Source organism: Populus trichocarpa, chromosome 3 (genome assembly GCF_000002775.5).
Source record: "Populus trichocarpa isolate Nisqually-1 chromosome 3, P.trichocarpa_v4.1, whole genome shotgun sequence".
In the NCBI taxonomy this organism is placed as follows: Eukaryota; Viridiplantae; Streptophyta; class Magnoliopsida; order Malpighiales; family Salicaceae; genus Populus; species Populus trichocarpa.
The window spans coordinates 16,838,083-16,864,911 of NC_037287.2; the positions used below are offsets into that span (position 1 = coordinate 16,838,083).

Here is a 26,829-nt window from a genome sequence, read left to right on the forward strand (position 1 = left end):
AACCATAAAGATTTTTTTTTTTTAGCTAAAATGTAGCTGGTTGAATATATATATATATATATATATATATATATATATATATATATATTTTCTAATATTTTTTTTTCTCTTCTCAATTTTTTAAAACTAAAATGTGATAAAAATAAAATTTAAAATAAAACCATAAAAATAAAAGACTAAACATGCAAAAATAATAAAAAAAAAAACCTCGGGGAATCAAATTAAAGTTTTATGCTTGTTTTTAACAATGAAAATGAAAAAAAGCCCGAAACAATATTATTACTCGAGTTGAGCTATGTAGCAAGTCCACGGATTGGTTGGTTGACCCGTTGGAACAGTTCTTGTTGCGATGCAAAATAGAATACGAAGGACATAATAGACAAAACCCAAATAAAAAATAGAAAATGGAAAATACCCCTACCCTTTCCTTACACTACTGTGGTAGAGTGTAGGAGTAGCGACCGCATTTATATACTTATCTCCATGTAAACTCAACTAAAAGTATTTGTTTCCCTGCCTTGCCTTCCTCGGCTTCTTCTTCCTCTTCTCTCTCCCACTGTTCTTTTCTTTCTTGTATCCGCCTCCTCTCTATCTTTCTCTCGGTGTCTCTTTGAGTTCACATGTCTTGCTTGATGGGATTATGAGAAAGCCATTGTTGATGAAACCGTTGAATGAAAATATATAATATATCTCTTTAGAAGAAAAACCAAGAATCCCACTTTTAACGTCTACATAGTCGTATCAATATCTAACTTTCATCAACAAGTGTTTTTGCTTGGTTACAATGATGAGGTCTGTGCGCACTTCTTTGTTATCTCAACAAGTATTCTTTGTTTTTTTTTTTTCCTCCTTCATCTTGGTAACTCATCCATCTTCTTCTTCTTTTTCATCATCCGGATGCTTTTCAAATCTAAATTTGGCTTAGAGTGTTGATCTTTCTGCTTTCTTTTGGTTTTATTTTATCAACTTTGAATAGATGGATTGGTTGTTGGATCCGGATTCAATTGTTCTTGTTGTTGTTTGTTGGTGATGGTGGTCATGATGATGAGGAGGAGGCATGAACTTGGGTTTTGCTTGTTTTTTATTTGTGTGTTTTGAAGATGATATTTCGTTCGCAGATTTCTTTGTGAAAATCAACAACAATGCTCCAGTGTTTCAAAGACAAGTTCCTCAACAAACAAATATAATATGATACGATGAATAATCAATTGTCTCTCGAGAGTGAGATTAAACACGCTCTTCAATGAATTGGATGATCAATAAGATCCAGATATTATTTGGGTTCTGGTATTCATCAATTTGTGTGTTTCGATCAGCCACCATTGTCTAATGTCAATTGCTGTTGTCGACAATACAAAGATCCAAAATCTCTGTTTTTAAAAGCAAAGACGACTCTTTTAGTCTCAAAAGTCTGCTGCTGCTGCTTGGATTAGCTAGGCCTTATCTATTAAATGTCATATTGCAATGTTCATTTCTTCCGAGGCTGGAGTCAAAGACCCGTTTCAATCTCAACCTCCTCTTTTCTACGGTCTGCAAAGGAATCCTCATTTATCATCAACTTCAATGCTCCACCACTTCTTTGTTTCTCTAGTTTTTCCTTTGTGATTGCACTCCTAACATTGCTCGAGTTAAATGAGGTGTCTTGATCACTTCAATTTCTATGTCCATTAATTTTCTTTCACTGATCTATAGGACTGATTAATCTGGGTTTTATGTTGAGAATGAATGAATGCACGGATTGTATGATGTGGTAGCTAGAGGTTCACCTAGGAAAATGGTATGTGTTAATCTTGGTTTATGCGCCGGATCCAGTGAAAGGATTGCAATTTTCTCTTTTTAATGATATGATCTTTGGACTACACAGTTCTCTATATGTTTCTGATGTCTTTCTCTGAATCCTTATGCATTGCCTTGTGGATCATCTCTTTGTTATCTACTGATAACGAATGACTTTTCTATTGTGTACAGGTATCAGAGAGTAAGCCCAGATTGTGTTCCTTTGAGCAATGGCAAAAAACCCAATGGAGCCGAGAACGGAAGGTCAATCCCCAATGGATTCAATTCCACAAGTACTAATTTTGATACTAAAGGTCTCAGATTTAGATCTCCATCGAGAAACCAAGACCACCACAATAACAGTACAACCAGTTCTCCACATTCAGAGAACAACCACAATCAGACACAAAGGCATGACTCTAGTCCAGGTCCTAGCCCGAGCCGAGGTGGCAACGGTGATGTGTTGTTGCAATGGGGACAAAAGAAGAGAGCTAGAGTGTCAAGGTCTGAGATCAGGGCTTTGGCTGATGAATCGTCATCTTCTGGTCAAGCTAGACAACCCATCAACAGGGTTCCTAGGAGAGTTGATAACAAGTTCTCTCCACCCACCATGCCACCACCGCCTCCACCACCACCACCACCCAAACAGTCCATTAGTACTAGCATCAGAGGTGGAAACTTGAAGAAAGAAAATTCTGGGTTTCTTTCACACAGGTACTCATTTTTTTTTTGTAATTTTATGAAATATATGTTTTTTGGATATTTGTCAAGTTATGAATTTATTTCTTAAGATTATGTTCTAGATGTTGTTTGATGTTTGATAGCCTACAACACTTGATGAGTTTTTGGTATATATTCCTTGAAATTTATTTGGATGATATAATTTGGTGGGATCTTTTCTTGATTTCTTATTTTGAGGTTGAGGTTGAGGAAGTTTTGGGATCTAAACATATGATATTGTTAACTTCTCTGTTCATAGAGTTGTTGAAGAGCAACTTCTTTTTTGAGGTGATTTACCTTTCTACCCCTTGAAAAAACGGGAGAAGAATGTGAATATATATCAATCTCTCATCTTTCTTCACCTAGTGGTTTGATGGATATCGAAGAAGTCCATTCCCATTCGCAGTCACCTCTCTCCTGATCTGTGTTCGCTTTGTTCTTGATTTACTTCGCTTCTCATTTTCGCTTGTTAGTTTGATGGGGTTATGGCATCACCCACCCACTTTGTGCCCCCTTTTTTTTTTTTTATGTCCCCTGCTCATGTCATGACCATTCTGTCCTCATCTTGAGACTTTCCCATCTCATTGAAACTTCTTTCAAAGAAAAAGGCTATAGGACCTTATTTAGTTTTTCTGCTCTTTATTGGTATTGGTGAATTTTGTGAAATGTGTTTGTCTATCTTTTTGTTTTTTTCAATTCTTAAACACAGTTATGTACTGATTGTGTATTTACAGCTATCATATGCTATCTGATAAGGTTATATGCTTTCTTTTTCTTGTTTTAGGTGGGTATTAAATTCCCCTTTGTCCCTTTTTCTGCCCTTGATCCATATTCACTTCAAAGTCTAAGAAAACCCACTTTTGTTTGCCTGTTTCTCAGAACCAAACCAAAGCATTTCTCATCAGCAAAGTTTGCATCTCTTTTTTTTTTTTGGTGGCCATGACCAGGAATTTGGAAAAGCGATCCGGTGCTGGAAATGGGTCCCCGTCAAGAAATAGTGGTGGCAGTAGCAGGGTTGTTTCTAGATCTACTGCAGGAAAGAGATCTCCTCCAACACCAGAAAATATTGATAGAAAGATGCCTAGCTCTAGGTCAGCGGCAAAGGATGAGAAACCAAATGGATCATTAGTACAAGCTGATCATCAAATAAATCAAGTTGATTCCACGCGGGCTAAATCAGAGAAGGAAGCTGGGGTTACAACTAGCAATACTGTCTCAGTTCCAGTGGTAGCTAGTGGAGGAGAAAAGGCGAATAACAATGGAGTCATCGAGTGGCCAAGGATTTATATTGCTTTGTCAAGGAAGGAAAAAGAAGATGATTTCTTTGCAATGAAGGGCACAAAACTACCACAACGACCCAAGAAAAGGGCTAAGAACATTGATAAAGCACTTCAGGTAATCACAAACTTGCCATCTTTTTAATATTTTTGATATTACTTGGAACAATGATAAAGGATTTTGATGGGTTTCTTTTATATATATTTGTGTATTTGGGCAGTATTGTTTTCCAGGGATGTGGCTATCTGACTTAACAAAGAGCAGGTACGAGGTTAGAGAGAAGAAATGTGTGAAGAAGGTAATGGTCTTTCTGCTTCTAACATCCTGTGAACTGAAACAGATCATGCCATTCAACTTCAACTTGTGTTTGTGTATTTTTATTTATTTTTTTGTTCTGTTTGCTTACTTGCTCCCATGTCTCCATCCCTTGCATATTGCAATCACTGGCACATATGACGCTGTTGTCATTAAGCATTGGTCTGTCACTTATTTGTGTTAGGCATGTTAGGCACGAATCCCAACTCTACGAACACGTGTAAGACCACCGCATGCCTCCCATTAACCCAAGGGTTTCTTCTCTTTCCCTAATAAACTCGTCCATGAAAGGGTCGTTGGATTTATCTTCTAGCATAATGAGGGTGAATTCTTTTTCAAACCAAAATAATAAATAAATCAAGTCATTGGGATGGATGATGGTACACGGCCTCTGTCGTTTTGAGACATGACATATTATCTTATATTAATATGGACGGTGGTGGAGGCTAGTACATATAACGGCATGAAATTGAATGCACGGGGGAAAAAAGAAAAATGTTTTACTGTCCATGCTTGTTTGTAGCATCAGTTATCCAAGCATCAAGCCTTAAGACTCCTTGGTTTGAGTTATTCATGGGATGTGAAATTTCACATGCAGCAAAAACGAAGAGGGCTAAAGGGGATGGAGAGCATGGACAGTGATTCCGAGTAGATGGCAGGCAGTAAATGCTATTCTAATTATGAGAGAGATGGAGAAAAGAAGCCCTCATCGGTCTCTCAATGCCGCCGCCGCCGCCGCCTCCTGTGGTTTATTACTGTTGATGCGTAGTGGGTAGGGCCATCCACTGTATTTTGAAATATCCCTGCCCTACTGTTGATAAATCCCCATGATTTATTCTGGTGGGTCAAATGCCATGCGTCCAGCAACAACAGATGGATAGAGGCAAGCCAGTGAGCTGGATGGTTACACAAGATGGGTCGGGCCAGCTCAACCACCGAGCCAACTCGCATGCTGACAGAAACCAGTTTGTGGAAGACAGGAGGATCTTTTTGCGTTTCTTTTGCGGTCAAATTTTTGTGTTCAATTCTTTGGTTTATACTCTGTACAGAATTGCTCCTGCGTTTTTCCCAGCGCCAAATCTCAGAGCAGCTTTTCTCCTTCTGTTTTTGGTTTTCTTTTCTCCCTCTCTTCTTTTTTAACTTGACCACGAATGAAGTCTTTCTTTTCAGTGAATCCCTTCAGCAGCTAAATGGATGGTCGTATTTATTTTCTTTGCTCGAAGTAAAAGGGAAGGAGAAGGAAGAAGAAAAGGAAATAAAAACACTCGTGATTAATCTAAATAAAATATAAGAATACATGGCATCCTCGTTTACCTGTCACCCAAACGGAACCTGCCATTACTAATTTGTCAGGAGTTAGGTCAAAGTTATGATTTCAAAGTTTTTTTTTTCTTTAAATTTGAACTAGTCATTATGTCCTGGTTACTAAGTCCAGCATTTTTTTTCTTCTTTTTTATGTTTGTTCATGTAATGGCCATATTTGTAAATCCTTGTTTAAATTAAAATATATTTTATTATTATTAAGTTGTTCTTGTTAGGGGATTATTTGTTATTACAGAGTCTATTTTTTAAATGTGTTTTTTATTTAATATTAATTAAATTTGATGACTTTTTTGATTATGTAAAATACTTTTTAATATTGACAAATATTTAATAATGATGAATATTAATTAATAAAATTTACCTTTTCTTTTTCTTTTTCTTTCTATTCAACAGGAGAATTGCCCTCAACTAGGCAGCTAGACTCCATTTGCTTTTATGATAATTGAGAATATTATTGCTGAAATTAATATACAACATGCAAAACCATTAATTAAGAGGGTGACTTGCCAGAAGAAACTTAAAAACTGTAAACCTTTGTCGTGAATTGGAACAATAACTTTTAAATTTAAATAAACGTTATCTTTATGAAACTGAAACTAATATTTTTTTATTTTTTAATTATTATATTGTAAATAAATAAATATTAATTGTGATAAAGATAATATTTAAATTTTTTTAAATTTTTTTAAATTTTTTTAATAAAATTACATATATTATTATTATTATTATTTAGAAAATTGCAAACGTCGCATATGACTCGTTAAGATATATTTTTTCTTGAATAAGTTTTGAATTGTTTTATTTTACTTCTTGCAAAGTGTGGAGACGTTTCTTACACCAAGGACGGCTGGGAAGATTCCTCGTATCTCCTTGAATCCTGATTGCCACTGAAGCAACAAGAGAAAGGGAAGGAAATGGAGTTTTTTTTCTTTTCTTTTCAAAATAGCACGGTAGGAGTAAAATATAAAAAAAATAGCATAGTCAAAATTTAATTGTAAAAATAACACATTTTATAAAATCACATATATCATTTGTGACTTCTTTAAAAAGATTAATATTTATTTATTTTTAAAATATTATTGTGATATAACACAATAAATAATAACATACTAGCATATTGGCCCATGCTCCGTAGCGGGTCAATAACAATTATTTTTTCAAATGTAAAACAAATATGAAGAGTAAAGAGTGCCAGAACCAAGCAGCTAGACCCAAATGCTATTGGATCTGGCTGCGGAGCCAGACCCAATATCCTTGGGTTTGGAGGGCAAGACAATTATGTTTGGTGAATGCCAAACTCAATATCATTGGGTAGGGTTGCCTAGTCAAACCTAAAAGCATGGGGTCCGGCTTGAGAGCCAAACCTAAATGCTTTTGGGTTTGGCAGCCTAGCTGGATCTAATAGCATTGGGTCTGGCCCAACGGTCAAACCTAATATCATTGGGTTTAGTTGCGGAGCTGGATCCAAGGAGCCTTAGGTGTGGCGGGAATGCCAGACCCAATAGCATTGGGTCTGGCTCGGCAACCAAACCCAAAAGCATTGGGTCCAGCTCGACAAATGCTATTAAGTGTGGCTGCGGAGCCCGAGTCAGACCCAATATCCTTGGGTCTGGCGACCCAGCTAGACCCAATATCCTTGGATCTAATTGCAGAGCTATACTCAATATCCTTAAGTAGGGCTGCCCAGACAGACTCAATATCTTTGGGTTTGGATGCGGAGCTAGATCCAATATCCTTGAGCCTGGTGGGAATGCCAGACCCAATAGCGTTGCGTATGACGGCTAAGCTAAACATTTTTTGACTAAAAAATAGTAAAGACAACGCCCCCTGATGCTACAGTGTCTTTCACAATGCAAACACTGCATGTCTACAGTGTGATCCACAGTGCAAACACTCTATGTATACAGTACCTGCACAATGTTTTTCCTTGGGTCTCGTTGCGGAGCTAGACCCAGCAGCATTGGCTGCCAGACCCAGAAATATTTTTTTACTAAAAACAAAAAAGACAACGCCCCCTGATATTATAGTGTCGTCTACAGTGCAAACACTCTATATGTACAGTGTGGTCCACGATGCAAGGAGTCTATGTTCACAGTATATGCACAATATTTTTTCCACGCCTTTTAAAATATAGTATAATATGCCCTTTAATACTAACTTTTTTAGCTATTTAACTAGTCAACTTTGTCCCAACCGTATCCCGCTTGGATCAAAAGTTAATTTTTAATGAAAAAAACAAGAGCGGCAAAAAAAGTTAACACATGTATTTAGTTAAATATATAAAGAATTATATACACAAATAAATATTAAAATGAAATGTTGACCCGAAATAAAAATTAAATTAAAAAGTTAAGAGATAAATATAGATTAAGATAATTGATCTTGTATTGTTAAGAGCCATTCAATTGTTTTTTATATTATATGTTAATAATCTTTCTATATAAAAAAAAATTTTCTAGTATTATTCTTTTTTTCTCATTAATATATTTTTCTCAACCAGAAAATATAGTTTTTTCAATGATGAACTTCACTTAGTAAAAACGGGAGACGATTAGAATAAATATCTAATAGATTCTTAAGATAAAAAATAATTTTTTTTACTTAAAACTTTGTGTCATATTAATGTGATTTTTTCTTGGCAATTGTCTTATTAGAATGTTTATTTCAATGAAATTTAATTAAAAAAGAGGGAAAAAATCGCAATGGGTTAAATAAATAGTGGCTTAGAGCACTTGATCCAAAAAAAAAAAAACCCTCTCGCGGGGCCTGCATGTGCACAAGTGGCCTTTTTTTGCTTTTGATTGGGAAAAAGGCGACAACCTGTTTTCACTTTTTTTTTCATAAATAAATAAAGATAGGTGAAACATAGTTTATTGCAGCAGACGATCCTCTGTTAAATGAAATAATTTGATATAAATATTATATTTTAATAGTTTAAATTAGAGTTAATATTTTGATAGTTTAAATTAATGTTAATGATATATTTATTTTTTTATTGTCAAAATCCAGTGATTTCTGTCCTCTTTTAATCAAGAATAAAAAAATAACAAAAATAAATTTTTATACTAAAATAAAATTGAAAAACCATTAAAGAATCAAAATTATATAATTTACATGATTATTTAAGTTGGAAAATCAAAATGCATCTTTTTTTAAACTTATAATACCTCACTCATGTTTTCTACACTTCATTTTGATACCTTTCTCTTCCAATCCTATTATTTCATGAAAATTTAAAATCAATTGTTTTTTTAATTACAACTACTAAAAAATTTAAAAATCAAAATAAAAAAATACAAAATTTTATTCCATTCATCCACAGTAAGGATGAACAATGATGACAATACACAGCTAAAACACCTCATCATTTTATTTTTTTTTTCCTCATCATTTAGATTATAGGTAATTGCTACCCCTAGATTTAAAAAAAAAAAATAAATTAATACCCGCCTAAAAATTCCATCATCAGGCTCGAGGATATGCTGAAGCAAAGCTACAAAAGGCTTAAACAAAATCACATTTTCAGAGAAAAATAAAATCCCTAAAATAGATCGAAAAAATATTGATATTTAAATCATAGAATCTTCTGGTTCCAAGGGAGCCAACAAATATCAAAAGTGTACACATTGGCACCTAAACATGGTGCTTTTCTCCCTTCATTTTCCTTTTACTTCTTTCCCCTTCTAGAAAAGGATGCGAGCAGTCGTCACAAGCCTCCTTTGAATTGATTCCGGCTAGTTCTTTAACAAGCATCTTCATATGTTCGATAGGAGCCTCAAGAATTCCACATCTAGGAAATTGAATTAGCTCGAGCTTCCTTGAGGCTCTACAATTCCGTATAGATATCAGAAAGAATATGTCAAAATGATTTTAACTTTAAGTTCTTCAAAGTATCAAGAAAGGTGAATATAATAACATACCAGACGTTTAAAAGATCTGCTATTTGGTGATTTCTTTTTCTCCTCTACACCTGGTTTTGCACGATCCAAGGCCTGTGATACAACGTGTGTTACTCTATGAGCCCTTAACTATAATAAATGAAAAAAAAACCCTCTTCTTTTCTTTGAATCATTGACTAGCCAAAAACCATGCAAGGAAATTTGAGGGCCCTGAGAAATCAAAGTCCAGAAAGGACAGAGAAACGCGCTTCTTTTGGATAACTATCTGAACATGTCCCCATAATCCTTGGATACCAAAATGAGAATGACTGAAAGAGAAATTTAAGCAAAGACTCGTCTGTAAAGCAAAGCTCAACACTGAGCTTCTGTGGTCATTTAGGCAGCAGTTTCAGGAATTTCCTAGGAAATTGTAAGTTCTAGCCTTCCACTTAACTGACACCATTGCTGTGGCTTTACCTTGAGTTGCCTGTAATGACAATATATTCTTGTCACTGTCACCAACCAAACAGCCATTCCAACTGCGGGCGTCAATAATGGATTTTATGAGTTTAAGATCAAGGACAGCAGTACAGCCCTGCAAGGTCCAGGACCTATGTCAGTGAGTTGCTTGGCTTCCCTTGGGAAAAACAACAGCAACAATGCAACGACTCCTTTTCCCGCCTTTTCCCAATATCAACCGTAGACCTCTTCTAGCTTGATGGTTTTGTGCAGCTTAACATACCCAATTTCTTTCTTTCTTTCTTTCTTGGGTTCATCTGGAGGCCCTATGGAGCAGCTATCCACTATCCCTAAACCCCACACCCTTCTAGGTTTGAATAAACCTAAATTTTACATGGAGTGCTGATGCTGCACAGCCTGCTAGCAAGTAGCAACATGGTAGCTTAAGACCAAATGCACAGCAAAACTATGAACCCGCACTAAATTTATTTGGTTGTGAAAGAACCGTCTTTCCTGTCAGACCTAAATTTCTTCATACTTTAAAAAAATTATTTTCCACCAAGGAGAAAACTGAGCAAGCAAAGTCAACTGCGAAAGATGAAGATTTTACCTGAATCATAGATTCTACACGTCTTCGCATGCGAGTATGCATAAAACCCTCCGAGCACTGTTGAGGAAAGTGCATCGAATAATTATGTGTTTAGGTGGGGCAGATTAAAGGAAGCAGGAGCACAACCATAGATCCATACACTATTATTTATACAAAGGTTCTTATAAAACAACAATAGAAACTAAAATTAGATAGGCTTGAATGATGAATTTATGTATCTAATTACTTTGAAGCGCACATTAGCAACAAGGAAAAATGAAAACAAGTTCGAACAAAGAGTCAAGTTTCGGTGCAACGAACACAAAAGATCTTGCCGGGTACAATCTATAATACTATTTTGATTTCCTGATTAACAGAGTAAACCATCTAACTGATCATCACAGAATCGTATTTTTTACCATGCAAACTCTGGTTAACTACTAGGTCCAAATTCCAAAACCATTTTGAAAAATAATTATTGCACCCCCACATAGTATGACAGAAATTAGAGAAACAAAATTACAATAAGAGGGCAGTGTTGCATGTTGAAGTCCTGATGTAGCAAGCCAGTAAAAACTTTTGATTTTTTTTTTTCCAAACTAAAACCCTTATTTTGTACATTTTGGGTAGAAGAGGCCAAAAAAACTTTCCTTGTTCATGCATATTGCAACAAGGACTTTGTGTGTTATGCATAAAGCTGAAATAAGTGATCTTTTCTGTCAGTGTGTGTCTGTGTTTGTTATTCGACATTCCAAAATATGTGAAAGAGCTACAGGTAACAAAATAAAAAGTGGGAGCAATCTGCAGAAACCTCACCTTAACATGATAACTAACATATGCATGAAATGTTGATAAATTCCACACTGTCCGGTCCAACTTTTTGCCTTCCACATGACGAGGAAAAATGACTGCATTGTTTCATGTATGGCACAATTTGTTATGCTGCAATAAAAAAGGAGGGAACTAATTGTAGCTATTCCTGTGACATTACCAAAAGAAACAAATCCTGCATTTGCAGACAATGCTTCAGCAGGGGCTTCCTTCAATTCAAGAGGTGGGTTAGGAGACCACAAGCAAGGAGGAGCATTATTAAGTCCAGCTGTATGCCTGGCTTCGACAAATTCCTGAATGTAAATCAGAACTTTATAATGTTAAAAGAAAAATGTTAACCAAGAATAGTTACACAAGAATTTTGCTGTAAGCAGCATAGGCAACAGAATTATAAATAATTGTAATATTAGTATCTAAATAAAGTATGTAAGTGACAGTATCGTCTGTTGCCCACATATATACAATTTCTGAGAAGCAACATAGATCATTAAAACATAACTACATGTGGAGTACCTGAAGGAAGGAAGTAGCAAAAGCAATATCTATGGAGTCCTTGAATCTCATGGGAAATACCACAGTAACCTTGTCTGGCTGCATTAACAAATTAAAGTTTCTCACTCAGTTAAATTTCAATCCACGATTGTTCTCATGTTACTAGATATGGGTCATATGACAAACAAACAATATGAAGTAACCCAGAAATTAATCTTTCAAAATAAACTAAAAGCCAAGGCAATCTAGATAAAAAAATGGAACAGGAAGAGAGAGGAAGAAGACACAAAGGAGTAGGGCAGTTTCCAAAAATGACATTTCTAGAAGGTAACCACTGTACAATGCAAGTAATTCTTTTGATAAGGTGTACATGCATGTATTAATTAAGGCACACAGAGATTGCCAGCTGATTCAAAAGATGTGAAAACAAAACAAAATAAAAAAAAAACCATAACCATCCCTACTGCATTTGCAACATACAAAATATGCATAAATTAAAGAACACTGAACAAGAGGGAGAAAGAATCCCCTCTTTGCACCACAAAATGCTAGCTAAAATATTCTCCTTTCTATAGGTATAAAGGTAATTGCATGAAGGTAAATGAAGAAGTTCAAGTGACATATTTTATTCCCTTCCAACTTATGATCATACCTGAGGAACAAGGAAGAAAGACTCTTTGGACCGATGCACGAGGGCCAGAAGCCCATCAATACCAGGAATAACAGTCCTTGATGAAAGATGTTTTAAAACTACTCTTAATGGAGCACCTAGCACCACTTCCCTAACAGATGCAATCTTTACCAAGAGAGCATACCTGTGCTCTGCACAATATCAACAGTACACTTTCTAAGAACAACATTAATAACAGCCATTAAAATGAACAAAAACCTGACACTTAATCACAACCTAATCCACACAAGAATCAACTAAAGTAGCAGAACTAATCCTGTAAAATAAAGAGAGAAATCAATGCATTCATGAGCAAAATGGAACATTCAAATTCTGAGAGCAGTTGGCTTGCAACTTTAATTGCATGGTTGGTATGTAGAGCCCCCTACAATTGCAAAGAGAACCAATATTCAAGGTGAAAAAGAAAACAGCAGTACAAAATTGTCCCACCATCCAAGTGATGAAAAGGGCTTTGTAATTGCATTTGCAGCAGCCACTCAATTCTCCACAATATATTGACATGATCATAATCCTATTAAACCTTTCTTGCAAGACCCAATGCTGCTCACACTAATTTTTCTCAGTGTAGCATGGGAATAAAAAGGCCAGTAGAAGGAATAAAGGATAGAGAAAGCAATCAAACATCAGACATAAGCAGAGGAACGGGAGTGTGTAAGAGAAGAAGAAAAAGGAAGAATTCTACTATGATAAATATGCCAAAGCCTCTAAGGACGGCTGCTTAGGCTACAACATAGTCTTTCTAAGGAAGTGATAAAATAATGAATTAGCCCTTCCAAGTGAATGTCGCAAATGTCCCAGGGCAATACCCCTGTCCTCCATTAGCAACACATTTGGTCCAGGTAATAAATGTATAAGATCTATCTCTCACTTAGAGGCTGCTAAAACTTCACAAAGGGAGTATACAGATTTCAGGGGTGGAATAGCAGAACGCTCCTAACAAATGAAAAGAAAAACCTTTTATATTTCAAATCCACTCTAGAAAGAAATGACATAAAGCAAACCTTAGAGAACATGTTTAATTATATATTTCTCTTATTCGACAGCCTGGAGCTAGCCGGTTTCCCGATCGGAGATCCATGGATCACAGACGGTATCTCCCCATGGCCTTGTGCTATATTCAGATTAAGAAGAGTTTCAGCTTCCAAGCAACATGCACGAGTAAACTAATTTCTTGGATTCATGAGGTAATTCCCTGGACTGAACATCCTTTCTTGTAATAATTAAAGGGATATCCATCCTTTTGAACAGGATGCTGGGTCAATTCCAAATGTAACTGCACTCCTACCAATTCACTAAGCTATTTCAGCAAGTAGTCGATGGAACTTTCCCTAGTATTTAATGGTAATATGGTCAGAAATTTTTTAAACCAAACTTGAACTAGATGACAATCTAACAAAGGACCAAAAAGAAGAATATATAAGCAAAGCATAATCCTGCAATGGATGAACTTTTGAGGAAAAAAAAGAAAGCAAACCAATGAAGTGGAGGATGCTTATCAAGTAACTCTTGGTGTCATCTTTCGCTAAAATGTAATGTAAGGCAATGTCATGTAATATGGTAATATGGAATGGAAATGTGTTACAATATCCATGATGAGAAATAGCTTCAGTAACAGCTTAGCAGCAGTATCTCCAGTGGCAGTTAGCAGAGGCAATAGCAAGAATAACTCAACATGTGATTGTTAATAATTCACATGTGGTTTGTAAGTATCTGGCAGTTAGAGTTAGTTAAGCATGGGAAGTTACTTAGCATAGTCAGTTAGAATGTATAGCATAAATACTGTAATGTGTAATTCTAGAGAAGGCAAGTGGTATGAGTTGACATTTCTGTAAAGTTTTGCAGAACCCTTTCTCCCTATTATTCTTCTAATTCTCTCTCAATTCTCTTCTTTCCTCTTCTCTAAACTTTCTTTTCTTCTCAAATCCTTGTTGTTAAGCAAGGATCATAACAAAATGATCCACTTCATTCTACAAAACATGCTAGCGTCCTATAACATATACATCATAACAAGCAAATAATGACCTTAGGAAAGGAACTCGTAGAACCTTCATCAAGTGGAAGTTTCCCCAAATTGAGTTTCAAAGTGAGGTTAAAGCCATCTCGGGGAGGATCAAGAATCTGCACAACCACACCATAAGCAGCCTTTAAAGCTTCTATGGCTCCAAACGGAAGTCCACCAATGAAAACAGCTTCTGGAGGTGGGATTGGTAACGAAACGGATAACAGCAAGACATTTGGATTCTTCATTGACACCTAAAACAAGAAAGAAAGAGAACCCAACAAAGATATTATCTAAAATAAGCCAAGAAAACAAGGAAAACCCAGGACAGGAAACTAAAAAAGGGAATCTTGGTATTCACCAGAATATGGTAACGAACATCATCAAACTCCACCCAGTGGTAATCCAATTCAACTGCCTTTTCAAGACTGAAATCAACCCAGTTAAAAAAAATAAAATCAGCGGTGCAATAAACATCATTTCTTAGATGTGTACAAAGAGAGAGAAATGATAAAAAGACTCACTTTTGGACACGATTTAATAATGTTTGAAGGAGAAATCTGGAATGGGACTGCAACAAAATCATTGATTTCTACTTTTAGGTCTGTGTTGTTTCAAATCTCTGTCTCTCTCTCTCTCTCTGTATGTTCACTTTCTGTTTTCCAAGTGAAAGTGATTATGATGATGATAGAGAGAGCTGTGGGATCTTTCCTTTCTTACCAAGAGTTAACGTGAGAGAGGAGTCCTGTCTATCAGTGTTCAAAGAGGTGATTGAGATTCTCCTCCTCCTCTCTGACTTTCACTTTCACCAGTGAATCCTTCCTTTTTCTCCTATTTCTGTTAGAGCTACCCCACTTCTATTTTATTTATTTTCCGTCTGTAATGTTTTTCCTATTATCACAGTAGCCCCAATTTTATGCGCAACTTTGAGCAGGCCCAAATATAGGCTATAGTTTTAATTTAAGCCTCCTATCTTCTTTTGAACCCCTAAAAGCATAGTTGGTAATGCTAGTAGGTTGGTTTGAGATCCGGATGACTCGGCTTCTGACTCAGGTAAGGTGTCAACAAAATAATCAATTTGAAATTAAATTAGTAAACCTGTTAAAATAATCAGTTTGAAATTAAATTAACTCAAACTTGCAATTAATTTGAGTTAATTTATTTAACCTATAATTCGAACCTTATGATAATCGAACTTAAGTGAGATTTAATGAAATTCATAATAATTATTCTATGATGATATGTTAAATTAAAATGAGTTTCATTTACGGGGTCGACAAATGCAAAACGTAATTGGAGGGTGATTTGATTTTTTTAGGGCAACTTTCATTTAAGTGAGAATTTCCTTTTTTATGTTGTTTTTGGTGTTGTGTTAGTTTGAACTAGCACGCGGAATAGATTAAAAGTTAATTTTAGAGTAAAAAATAACATGAATGCATCGTTGATTTTTTTTTTTTTATTCAACAAAATTAATTGATTGCTATAGGTGCTAATAGATGCTAAAACATTAACATAACTAAAAAGTGAAATAAGATATTAAGTGATAGACGGCAGATAAAAAAATTTATGATTTTACACCACTTTATACTATTTAATATTTTTATTTAATTATATGGTTATATTTTTATAGAAAAAAATTAAATTAAAACAAAATAACTTACTAGAATAGTTTTTTTTTATTTATTTTACTTTGGCTAATGATATGGTCCCTTGCATTATGTGGATTTCAAATCCATTCATGTTAAAGTTGGCTTGGCATAGCGTGTTCAACCTAGTAGGCCCAAACATAATTTAGTTGTTCATTTTAAAACATGTCTCTAAAAAAAATTCAAGTCATTGCTTTTTTTTCTATAAATTTTTAAAATGATATTATTTTTTTTATTAATCTGTATTAATCTGCAAAACTTAGCACATAAATCAAGGGCTCAACTAGTCTAACAATGTTTTTTTTAATCAACTTTATAATCTAATTATATAATAATACAAATAGATACACATAAGAAAGAGATTGCATTAAATGTCAAGAAAAAAAATATTATACAAGGATATGCAAAAACAACACTTGTTAATATGTTGTAATCCTATTAAAAAAAAAAGTAGGAATGGAATCCTACCCTATCAAATAATATCCCAATAACAATTTTAATTAATTTATGTCATAACCCAATTTTGAACCCCCCAAATTTGTTTTTATAAAAAGTATATATTTTTTTTAATTAAAAAATAATAAAAAATATAAAATCCAAAAATATTTTCAGGATATGAGGAGATAAGCCTTCGAGTTGCAAAAGACCAAAATACCAGAAGAATAGTTAGATTAAAATGTTTTGACACGATGAGATGAAGAAAGGAAGAAAATTGAGGTTGAAATCTAAAGTTGACCAAAATTGAAAGAATTAATCAAATTCAAGGACTTAATTAAGCTTTTAACATGTTTAATTGATTTATTTAAGGATTTAATTGAAGAAAAATTAAGTTTGAAAGTCAATTAGGCAAACATTGGACGAATTAATTAAATTCAAAGACTTAATTAAACTTCTAATGGGTTTTGTGAATTCAATCAAGAACTCAATTGAATAAAAATCAAGTGTGAAAGCCTAATTTGAATCAATTCGCAAAGATTGGAAGGTTAGGGACACAATTGAGACTTTGGAAGGCTAAATTGGTGAAATCAGGAGCTTAATTAAAATAAATTTGAAATATAAAATTTAATTGAGGACCACATTGAAAAAATACGAAACCAATGACCACTTTGTAAAAAAGTGCTAAAATGTGAGGGTCAATTGAGTGAAAATTTTAATATATAATTTTGTAATTCTTGATATTGAGACAAACAAAATAAAATTTTTAGTGTTTTTGAAATATAAATCAAGTTCTCATTATTTTAATAAATTAGTTATTAAATTCAAAAATACATGTTAAGATATCAACAAAATTATTTTTCTTGAATTTTGATAGTTTTAAAAGATGCTATATATATATATTGTATTTTTATTTTATTTTTTATTTTTTTGTAATTTTTTAAGAAACTCGATTATATGCAATAAAAATATTTAAATCCATTTTTTTAGAAAATGTTATTGTTTTTATATAAAAAATTAATTAATTTAATATAAAAAAGCACCTCATGTGGAGGTTATAATTTTAAATATTAAATTCGAGAGGATAAAAACAAATAAAAAACTTAAAATTAATTACAAAAAATGTTTCAAAAATTTGAAAATTTATTAAAATTAGACTAAGATGATGGTAAAACACTTAAAAATAAAAAACAGAATTACAAGGCTTTGAAAATTTTGTTGGGAAATATTTGCCGAACAAACCTTGCGGCCCTAAATTGACTTTTTTCTTTGACAAATTTCTGTAAAGCCAAACATGGTCTTAAGCTTCTTGTAGGCTCAACTCAAACTGCTGGAAGGATGAACTGCCATGGCTACTATTGAAAAACAAAATCCTTCACTGTTCTCTCGGTATAGGACGTTGGATGCTGTTGCTGAAAGGAAAGGGAGGCTTCTAATGGATCTGCCACTGCAGTTGAGAAAAGATGTGGCTGAGGAACACCTGCTGCCGCCGCATCAATGGAAAAAAAAATGGAAAATCAAGAATGCTGAAACGGTTTGAACTGAAAGACCACCCACAGCTACTGCTCATGATTGGAAAATCTGCTGCTGGAGGAGTGCATGCTGGACTGGAGAAACCTCACATTAAATGGAGGCTGAAACCTAGGAGCTGCTACTGAACTGAGAAGGTAAAGATCTTGCAGCTGCCACTGGATTGAGAAGGTGAAGATCTTGCTGAAACTGGTGTGGCTTGTGGTGAAGCAATCGGCTGGTGTTGTATTCGTTGCTGGACTGAGCTGTGCTGTCCGTGTAGAAGATGGCGCTGCTGTTGTTCACATTGAGGACTGAGTTGTTGCAAAAGGAGTAAGTTCGTTGTGGCTTCTGGTTCTTCGCTGCTGCTTCTTCAAACTGCTGGTGTTGGAGATCAAACCAAGCTTCTGTTCTCGGCTTGGAGTGGATCTCTTGTGGTTAGCTGAAACTTTTGCTGGTGTAGCTCTCGTCCAGAACGCTGGTGCAAAGGAGAGGAAGTGTTGTGCGCTACTGTTCGCTACTTCGCTATTGAGAAATTGCTGGATGTAACTGGAAGAGGTTACTGCTGACTACAGTGGCTGGAAGTGTAGCTTGTTCACGTACGGTGGAATGAAGGCTGAGAAGAAAGAAGTTGGCTTCTGCTACTGTGCTTGCTAGAAGAGTTAATTAATTTGCATTCTCTTCCCCTCTCAAGATGTCACGTCTTCTTCCTTCTTCAAGACGGTTTTTTAGTTGGTTTTTGGCTAGTGTTTTTGAAAGAGAACATACAGGTTTTTTTAATGCAATAAGACCTGGAATTTTAGCTTAAAATGAAAATGAAGGGCAAGTATCAGAGTACAGTTTGGAATAAAATTTGTGTGGTATGATGAATGGGTGGCGGGGAGAGATCATGGCTGAAAAGTGGGCACTTAGAACATCTTTTTTCTTTTGTTTTAGTTGAAGAAGACAATTAATAATGAAATCATGATATTTTTCATTTTGCAAATGGAACCCTTAGTTAGTCCTAATCTTTTGGATTCCTTATAATTCACCCTTAGCCTTTTTTTTGGATTTCTTTTGGATTTCATCATCCTTCCTTATTCAAAATTTAATCATATTTTGAATTAAATTTTATTGTAAAAATAAAAAAGATAAATTTAACAAAAAATCGACAAATAAAAAGATTTAATATAACTCAGTTCATTTTAAAAATTAGTAGAAAATTCTATAGAAAACAATAAAAAAAATAATGGAACTCAATCTCTAATTAAATAAAATGTTAAAAGATGAAATTGAAAAAAACATGAGCTTAAGAAAAGAAAAGAAAAAACAAATGGACTCGAGCGAATCTCCTACTAGGTTGATATTTCAAATTCACAACCCATTAAATCATTGACTCGGACTCAATCAAGAAACTCAATTCAATATTAACTTTCCAAAGTAAAAAATAGTAATAAAAAATGAAGGATGATGAAATCATAACAAAAATGAAAGATGATGAAATCGTAAAAAAATCAATTTTGAAAATAATCTTAAACAAAATAAATAGCAATAAAAAGAATGATATTAAATTTAACAAATTAAAAAAACTAAAGAAGGATGTTTTTTTTTAATTCTATAAAATAACTCAAATGAGAAAATATCAATTGAAAAAACAAGGATCAAATTTGAAAGAAAAACAAATTCAAAGGTTGCTGTTAAAATTTGAAATGTTGGATACAGAAATCAAGAAAGGTAGATAAATAAAAAAGAAAAGAAAAGAAAAGACAAATCGGATGAAATTATGCCACACTCGCTGCGCAAAAAGATAGGCCTCTTTGTGATGAATTGAAAAACATCAAAGAAGGGTTGTTTTTGGTTGTCACAAGTAGCTTCACGCATCACTTAAACATTAAAAAATGACTTACTCGCTAGCATGTTCAACACACACGTCAATAATTTTTTTTATATTTATTAAAATATTAAATTGTTTCTAAGACCACATAATAATAATAAAAAAACATAAAATAAAATGAAAGTACAAATAAAACCTAACAAGGTAAAGAAATTTTAATTTTAAGGGCAACAAAACCAATCTACTACTGTGATGTGAAAAATAAAATATTAAAAAAGCTTTAGACCTAAGTAAAATATTTTTTTACTTTTAAAAATAATTAATTAATTGTCACATAAAAAAATATGACCGATTAATTTTAAAATAATTAATGCATCTTGTAAAATGATCTAATTATCTCTAATAAACAGTTTAGTTTTTGTAGAAATATAAAATAATAATTTTACTATGTTAATCTGCAATGAATTTTTACCGTGTTTTGTTTTTTCCGCTGGTTTTAGGTTTATGTTAATTTTCTACCTGGGCTTCATACACATGTGGGCTCAAAGTCAAAAACACACTAATATTTCAAGAAGTTTCCTTGATCGACAGAAGCAGTGCCGAGGAGGCGAGGGAACAGTTAGCAAACGCCAATGGACGAGAGGCGATGGAGAAGACATGGGAGGGGACAAGCACAAACTTCGTTACTTCCTTTACGGACACCAACACGACCATCTCGTACTACTTTATCCAACACAGTATCTTGCTGCTACTGCGATTACAAAATTTCTGCCTTAAATACCTCTCTCTATCATTTTGGACGGAAACAAGCCAAGTTGTTAAAGATTTGGTTTTCAATCGGCGTCGGCTTTAGCCTAACTGCACTCCTTGGAGTCACTTTGGTATTATACTATTAAACGCGATAATCCTCAATTCTTTAATCACTCTTAACCTGCAACATGATCATCCCTTTTCTTTTCTTCTCTTTCTGTGATGATGGGAATTGGCAGATTCTTGTGTGGGAATTAGGAAACTTTTTGCACCTATTCCACGGAAGCAGCGATCTTTCGAGTTCTTTACTATTTGGGTTTTCTCCTCAGGTTAGCTAGTAGCAACTGGTTTTTGTTTCACACACACACACACACACACACATATATATTGAGAGTCGTAGCTACTTTACTTGAATGCAGGTGTATGGTTCGAGATTATCTGTTGCGGATGCTGGATATTTGTTGCTTTCTACTTTGATTTCTGTATCAGTCCACGAGTTCGGGCATTCCATCGCGGCTGCAAGGTCACTTTTCTCTGTTTTATTGTTCTCTAATCAGTCTCACACTCTCATTGAAAGTTAAAATAGATCCCAATGAAGCCTCTGTAACCACCAAAAGTTAGCAAATAAAGCAGAAAAATAATATCTACATGTTTGAACCGGCCAAGTATCTAGTCTTGGAATCAGAACCCAAATGTTTCTTGTATTTATTTGCATATGTGACTGATTAATAAAGGATAGTGAAAGTGGATAAATTTGTGAATCTCAAATTTTAGATTTGAATATGCAGAAGGCTAGATTCTCATGCTTGGTACTGTAGGCACCTTTTCATCCGGAAGCAGTGAGGGCATACCGACGGAGTACATTGCTATTTTCCTTGCAGTTCTGTTTCCTGGTGCTCTGGTTGCTTTGAATTATGAGTTGCTTGAGGAGCTACAACCATTTACTGCACTTCGTGTGTACTGTGCTGGTGTTTGGCATAACGCTGTGGTATGCTTACTTTGTATTATGATTATCATATTTATTTTTATATGCAATTATCTGGGTATAGTATTGTTCATCGAGACATTGCTTAGCAAGATTTCATAACCTTTTTTTTATTTAATTTAACAACTGTTTTTTTCATGCTATAACTAATTGACACATATGACATGGTTTCATAACTTAAAAATCGCTGTAGTGTTGTGCAGTTTGTGCACTGGTGTTATTCCTCCTGCCCTTGATCTTGTCTCCCTTTTACATACATGGTGAAAGCCCCATGGTATGATGCAGACATCTTTACTGGTTTACATTATATACGATGGTGTGTATGCACACGCAATTTTCCTTCCCACTTATAGCATATGTACTGATTACTTGGAATAGGTTTTGGATGTACCTTCTACCTCTCCTTTGTCTGGCTATCTGTCTCCTGGGGATGCAATTGTATCTTTGGATGGAAAACGCATCCATAATGATCAGGAATGGATGGAGACCACTGCTTTAATAGATGAACGGACACTTCAAAGTTCAAATCTTTCAAAAAGTTTTGAAGCTCTTGCGATAGTTCATCAAATGAAGGGTTACTGTGTCCCTACTTCTGTGATAGAAGAAAGCAATGAGATGCTTTTCATAGAAAATCAATCTGCCTGTCCTGATGACCTTACTGAATTTGTAGCTGTTCAATGCTTCAATTCAAGCAAATCAGATAATGTCAATATTGAAGATGGTATAAGCCAAAGACAGAGGAGGCACTGCTTGAATGCTAAGGATGTTGTCAAGCTTAATAAATGTGGTGATGGTTGGGTTACAGAGATAACCAAAGGAAGTAGTTGCTTGTGTTCACAGGTACACATTAGACATTTTCCAGCATTACCTGAATCAAAACCCTTTGAGGTCAATCATTGATGTCATAATATCTATAGCTGAATTTTCTTATTGGTTTAACTTATTTTCTTAATGGCCACTGTGTGGTGCGAAATTGCACAATGTCATTGCCTTTGTTTATCATGTTAGTTTGAAAGAAGATGTAGTAGTTTAATTTTAACTGCAACTGCGTTCATTTTGGCATTGCCTTTAGGAGGAGTACTGCTTAAACCCTGTTCCACTTCCAGGGTCAATATGGGTTGAGATCACCTTTGCAAGCCCTTATTCTCCAGAATGCCTGCAACTTGGAAGAAATTCATTTCCAGCTTCTGGAGCTTCAGACTTTTCAGAGCATAAATGTGGTGGGACTTTTGTTTTTGTTGGTGATCTGATCTCGATGGCACATTCAGTTAGGTTAACAGCATATCAACCTCGCTGGGGATTTTCTTTCAGTGCACATCTTCCTAACATTCTGGAAAAGAGCTTAATGTACACATTCCACGTCTCTCTTACCCTAGCCCTCCTCAACAGTTTGCCGGTAATTTCTTGCCATTTTAAATTTTGTTTCAAGTGCTTAAGCTCAGTAGCTTACGTGTGTACCAGGGGGGTTTGTTTGGTGGCCCATTATGCCTTGATGCATGTGAATATAAATAAGATATCCATATGTACAAGTATGGAAAGTTAATTTGAGGTCATTTGATTCACATACCAACTATCCACAACCTTAAAGTCTGTAGAGCTGAGTTACTTTATCTAAAAGAAACTTTTATGCTATCCAATAATTTCAATTTGACAAGTGACTACATAAGCTTTTCTAAGGGATAAAATCAAAGGTTTGTGGACCTACTGCAACTTGTCTTTGATCCTCAATGTATATAGAAGCGATGTTATGCTTTGCATAAGTAACACCTAAGGACAGAGAAGGGGATGAATTAGAAGATGCATGGGAGGAGGGCAGGTATCAGTGGGATGCATTGCAAGTGACATGTGAGGGAGGAACAGGCATTAGGCGGCATGCATGTGCCTAGAGATGTGGAACTTGCAAAGAGAGAGTAAGGGTATATAGTGTGAGGGGATTCTGAAAGATAGTTTTTTTATTGATGTTATAGTTTTTCATGTTCATATGTGTTCTGATTAGAAACATGTCCTGCATAATTGACCAGAAGATAACACAAACTTAGGGGAATTTGGTTTCAGCTCTTTCATATATATTCAAGTGTTAAGTTACAATCTGATATACTTGACACAAGAGATAAATACAAGTAGGGAGCTATTTATCTTTACCCACAACACTAACTGTGATAGGGATTATCTTTAGTTAGACTTCTGTTATCAGTATCCTTTGCATGCTTAGCGGCTTAGTTAGACTTCTGTTATCAGCTCTTTCATATATATTCAAGTGTTAAGTTACAATCTGATATACTTGACACAAGAGATAAATACAAGTAGGGAGCTATTTATCTTTACCCACAACACTAACTGTGATAGGGATTATCTTTAGTTAGACTTCTGTTATCAGTATCCTTTGCATGCTTAGCGGCTTCTGCTTCCCCTTTGCTAAGTACATCTGCTTGCTGTCCTAATATGCATATAAGAGCTTTACACAATAAAACTACTTGGTCTAACCATGTTGGCAATGAGTCTACTCAAGTAACTCAACTAATAAAAACTTCCATGCATTACTTGCTTCTTCTGCCACATCCCACTAATTCATTCTTCAACTCTACCTCAATGCCTCAACTTCCCATGTAGAGTAAGAACCTGCTACATGTACTAAACCATGTGGTGTCCTATAGTTTGAGTGTTGAGAAGAGTGATGGAATTTTGAAATGCAATTATACGCATTGTTGCTGAAGGCAATTACTTGACAAAATGCTTCTTCTAATAGGTTTTGTGTGCTTGTGCATGCGAGATGTTATCATGATTATCTTTAGGAAGTGGGATTTGGAGACTATTCTGATGAAAAGACTTCTTGGTGCTCATAAAGTTTTCAGTATTAAAACATATTATTGTAGGTATACTTTTTGGATGGAGAATCAATTTTGGAGGTAGCTCTCTGCCACTTCACATCATTGAGCTCAAGGAAAAGGGCAAAAGTTATGCGAGCCTGTCTTTTAGGAGGGACTCTTATTTCCACGCTATCCTTTATGAGGATCTTCTTCATCAATTTTTGGTAATTAACAGGTAAGCAGTACTAATGTTGATTTTCAAAGAATGCTCTTGCTTTGCTTCTGATTATTTGTTGGCCTTCATGATTTTTGAACTGCCATTACAAGGTTTAGGAGGTTACAAGCTTGAGTTATCCTATATATGGAGAATATCTGCTACCCCTTCGGGCAATGTTTGGCTTTGTAGAAATGTAGGTTGTAACAGACTCTTGTTATAAACATAAGTTCATAGTTTAGATGTTCTTGTCAATGCACGCTTTCCTTTCAGCTGAAACATCAATGTTTTTCGTGTATAAAATTATTCCCGTCTACTCTAGAAACAAGGGAAACAGACCAAACAGCAACCTTCAGCTCTGCTTGATTTTGGCCATTGCCTGACTGCTATCAATGTTTTTCGTGTATAAAATTATTCCCGTCTACTCTAGAAACAAGGGAAACAGACCAAACAGCAACCTTCGGCTCTGCTTGATTTTGGCCATTGCCTGACTGCTATCCAAATTTACAGAGCAAATGTGTAAACAGGTTTTAGTTATTTTGAAGTGATAGCGGTTAGCCAGTTAAGAGTAAGCTTTTAGTTTTTAGTAAACTTAAACAAATAAGATATTCATAGGAGTGTAAACGACATTGATAAACCCAACTAATATAGCCCTTTTCATGGTGGTACTGTTGCGTGCAGGTCATCTAAACTCGCGGATCAGAATCCATGGAGAGCATACTCTGAAAATATAAAAGAACCCTCTGGCCACAAGTGTTGGATGCTACGCATCCAAATCAATTTCTCTTGCTGCTTAATCACCCATTCCTTCCATTATAGTAGGAAACATCAAGGTTGGCGCTGTTATCATTGATTTTTGCTGGATATGGGGTTAGCTTGTGAGCTAGAGCAAAGATAGAAATAGGGATCTGTTGACATTCTATATTGCATAGCGGGGATATATGAAAAATGACTATGATCTGGCTTATCACTGTGCTGCTCTGAACACTCCTTTCTTTACAGCAAGAAGAGAACAGAAAATATGATTCAACGCTGATGAATATTCAATAGGATGTTCTTGTAAGGTTTGTTAATAGCATCCCTGTTTTCTTATATTTTCTGAGTGGGATTTTGAAAAATGTTCTATTGATTTTGATGCATGATATGTAGTATCTATAACTTGGATTTTTACCACATGAGATAATACTGCTGTGTGTCCAGAAGGGTGATGGAATCATACTGGCTGCGTGCTTGACCATGGACATCTGCCTAAAAGAAATCCTGTTTCGTATAATAGTACTGTTAAAACTGGACCGTGGCATTGGAGACAAAGCTACACGTCGTAGGGAGGCTGAACTCGGCCCATGTTAACTCCTAGGACGACAATAATTCCAATTCCGCTACTTAAGCCTGTGGGCCTTTAATGATGAAAGATTATACGCCCTAAAAACTCGAAGGCCTTGTTTCTCAAGTCCACCCAGCCCTGAAGGAACCAATACCATCAAGCGATGAGTTGACCTTGGTGTGGTAAGTGCTCCCTCAGTCTTTGGTGGACAATAGTCTCAGATATTTCTGCGCGTCCTATGATAAGGGTATGTTTAAGCCTACTACTATTATTATTATATTATACAGTGTTTTACTGTGCACGAGTGCAATCCACATTATAATTACTATTTTGCCATTCAAAAACCAAAGGATGGTGCACACACTCAAGGTTAAAATAGTATTTTCACACTTTATTGTGTAGTATTACCGGGTCAATCATATTTTTTAATAATATTATTTTGATAAAAAAAATAATAGAAAAAAAAAATCAACGGGTTTTGACATGATTTTTTCCTAACTAATTGCATGATTTTTTATTTGACTAAAAAATAAAAATAATATTATTTTAATAAAAAAAATAATGAAGAAAAAAATCAATAAAATAATAATGGAGAAAAAAATCAACAAGTTATGGTTTGATGTTCCCTCAAATATTCATGTTATTGATCAACCCAAGATTTTGACCCGTCAAGCTAGGTCATTTCTCCCCCTGTTTTTTGGGACTCAACTCAACTTAGACATCAAGTTACAAGATTCACGAGTTGACCTACTTGGTTAAGTCGGGTTCTACAATAGTCTTTCTTTTATTTTTAGTTTTTATTTATATTATTTTTTTTTCAATTTCATTCATCACTATTGAGTTTATTGAGATTCTTGTGCTGTTATTTTTTTTTAATTTATCTTCTATGGGATAATCTTATTCTGATGACGTCACAAATTTAGAGAATTATTTTAAGTTAGCTTTATCATTTTCTTAAACTTTTTTTTTAATTATTTTATTTTAGTTTGATTCTT

At 34.8% G+C, this 26,829-nt stretch overlaps 3 protein-coding genes across 7 annotated transcripts; 2 read left to right on the plus strand and 1 right to left on the minus strand.

The window, feature by feature from the left end:
• The first annotated feature begins 467 nt into the window (after window positions 1-467).
• On the plus strand, window positions 468-5,263 carry LOC7497559 (uncharacterized). 2 transcript variants are annotated; one of them, XM_002303689.4, is made up of 5 exons: window positions 468-792; window positions 1,969-2,490; window positions 3,444-3,891; window positions 3,995-4,072; window positions 4,688-5,263. In XM_002303689.4, exons 1-5 carry the CDS (start codon window positions 785-787, stop codon window positions 4,739-4,741), a joined length of 1,110 nt encoding a protein of 369 aa, XP_002303725.3. In that variant the 5' UTR covers window positions 468-784; the 3' UTR covers window positions 4,742-5,263. The 2 variants fall into 2 exon arrangements, with proteins under 2 accessions (XP_002303725.3, XP_006385862.2); XM_006385800.3 differs by lacking the exon at window positions 468-792 and adding an exon at window positions 832-1,637.
• Window positions 5,264-8,931: 3,668 nt separating this feature from the next.
• Window positions 8,932-15,177, minus strand: LOC7481228 (actin-related protein 2/3 complex subunit 2A). Of its 4 annotated transcripts, XM_024596383.2 has the most exons (11): window positions 14,876-15,177; window positions 14,713-14,779; window positions 14,398-14,605; window positions 12,314-12,483; window positions 11,683-11,760; window positions 11,330-11,462; window positions 11,155-11,246; window positions 10,360-10,416; window positions 9,768-9,885; window positions 9,333-9,404; window positions 8,932-9,238 (listed from the first exon to the last, which is right to left on the minus strand). In XM_024596383.2, the coding sequence occupies exons 1-10, from the start codon at window positions 14,935-14,937 to the stop codon at window positions 9,352-9,354; spliced, it is 1,038 nt and encodes a 345-aa protein (XP_024452151.1). In that variant the 5' UTR covers window positions 14,938-15,177; the 3' UTR covers window positions 8,932-9,238; window positions 9,333-9,351. The 4 variants fall into 4 exon arrangements, with proteins under 4 accessions (XP_024452151.1, XP_002304616.1, XP_024452153.1 ...); XM_002304580.4 differs by lacking the exon at window positions 9,768-9,885 and having other exon boundaries at window positions 14,876-15,173; XM_024596385.2 differs by lacking the exons at window positions 8,932-9,238; window positions 9,333-9,404; window positions 9,768-9,885 and adding an exon at window positions 9,892-10,166 and having other exon boundaries at window positions 14,876-15,175.
• Window positions 15,178-20,306: 5,129 nt separating this feature from the next.
• LOC7497561 (membrane-bound transcription factor site-2 protease homolog) lies at window positions 20,307-25,683 on the plus strand. The gene is made up of 9 exons (XM_024598045.2): window positions 20,307-20,635; window positions 20,744-20,833; window positions 20,924-21,027; window positions 21,345-21,492; window positions 21,683-21,763; window positions 21,868-22,329; window positions 22,562-22,885; window positions 24,363-24,531; window positions 25,192-25,683. The coding sequence occupies exons 1-8, from the start codon at window positions 20,387-20,389 to the stop codon at window positions 24,522-24,524; spliced, it is 1,620 nt and encodes a 539-aa protein (XP_024453813.2). The 5' UTR covers window positions 20,307-20,386; the 3' UTR covers window positions 24,525-24,531; window positions 25,192-25,683.
• Window positions 25,684-26,829: the final 1,146 nt, after the last annotated feature.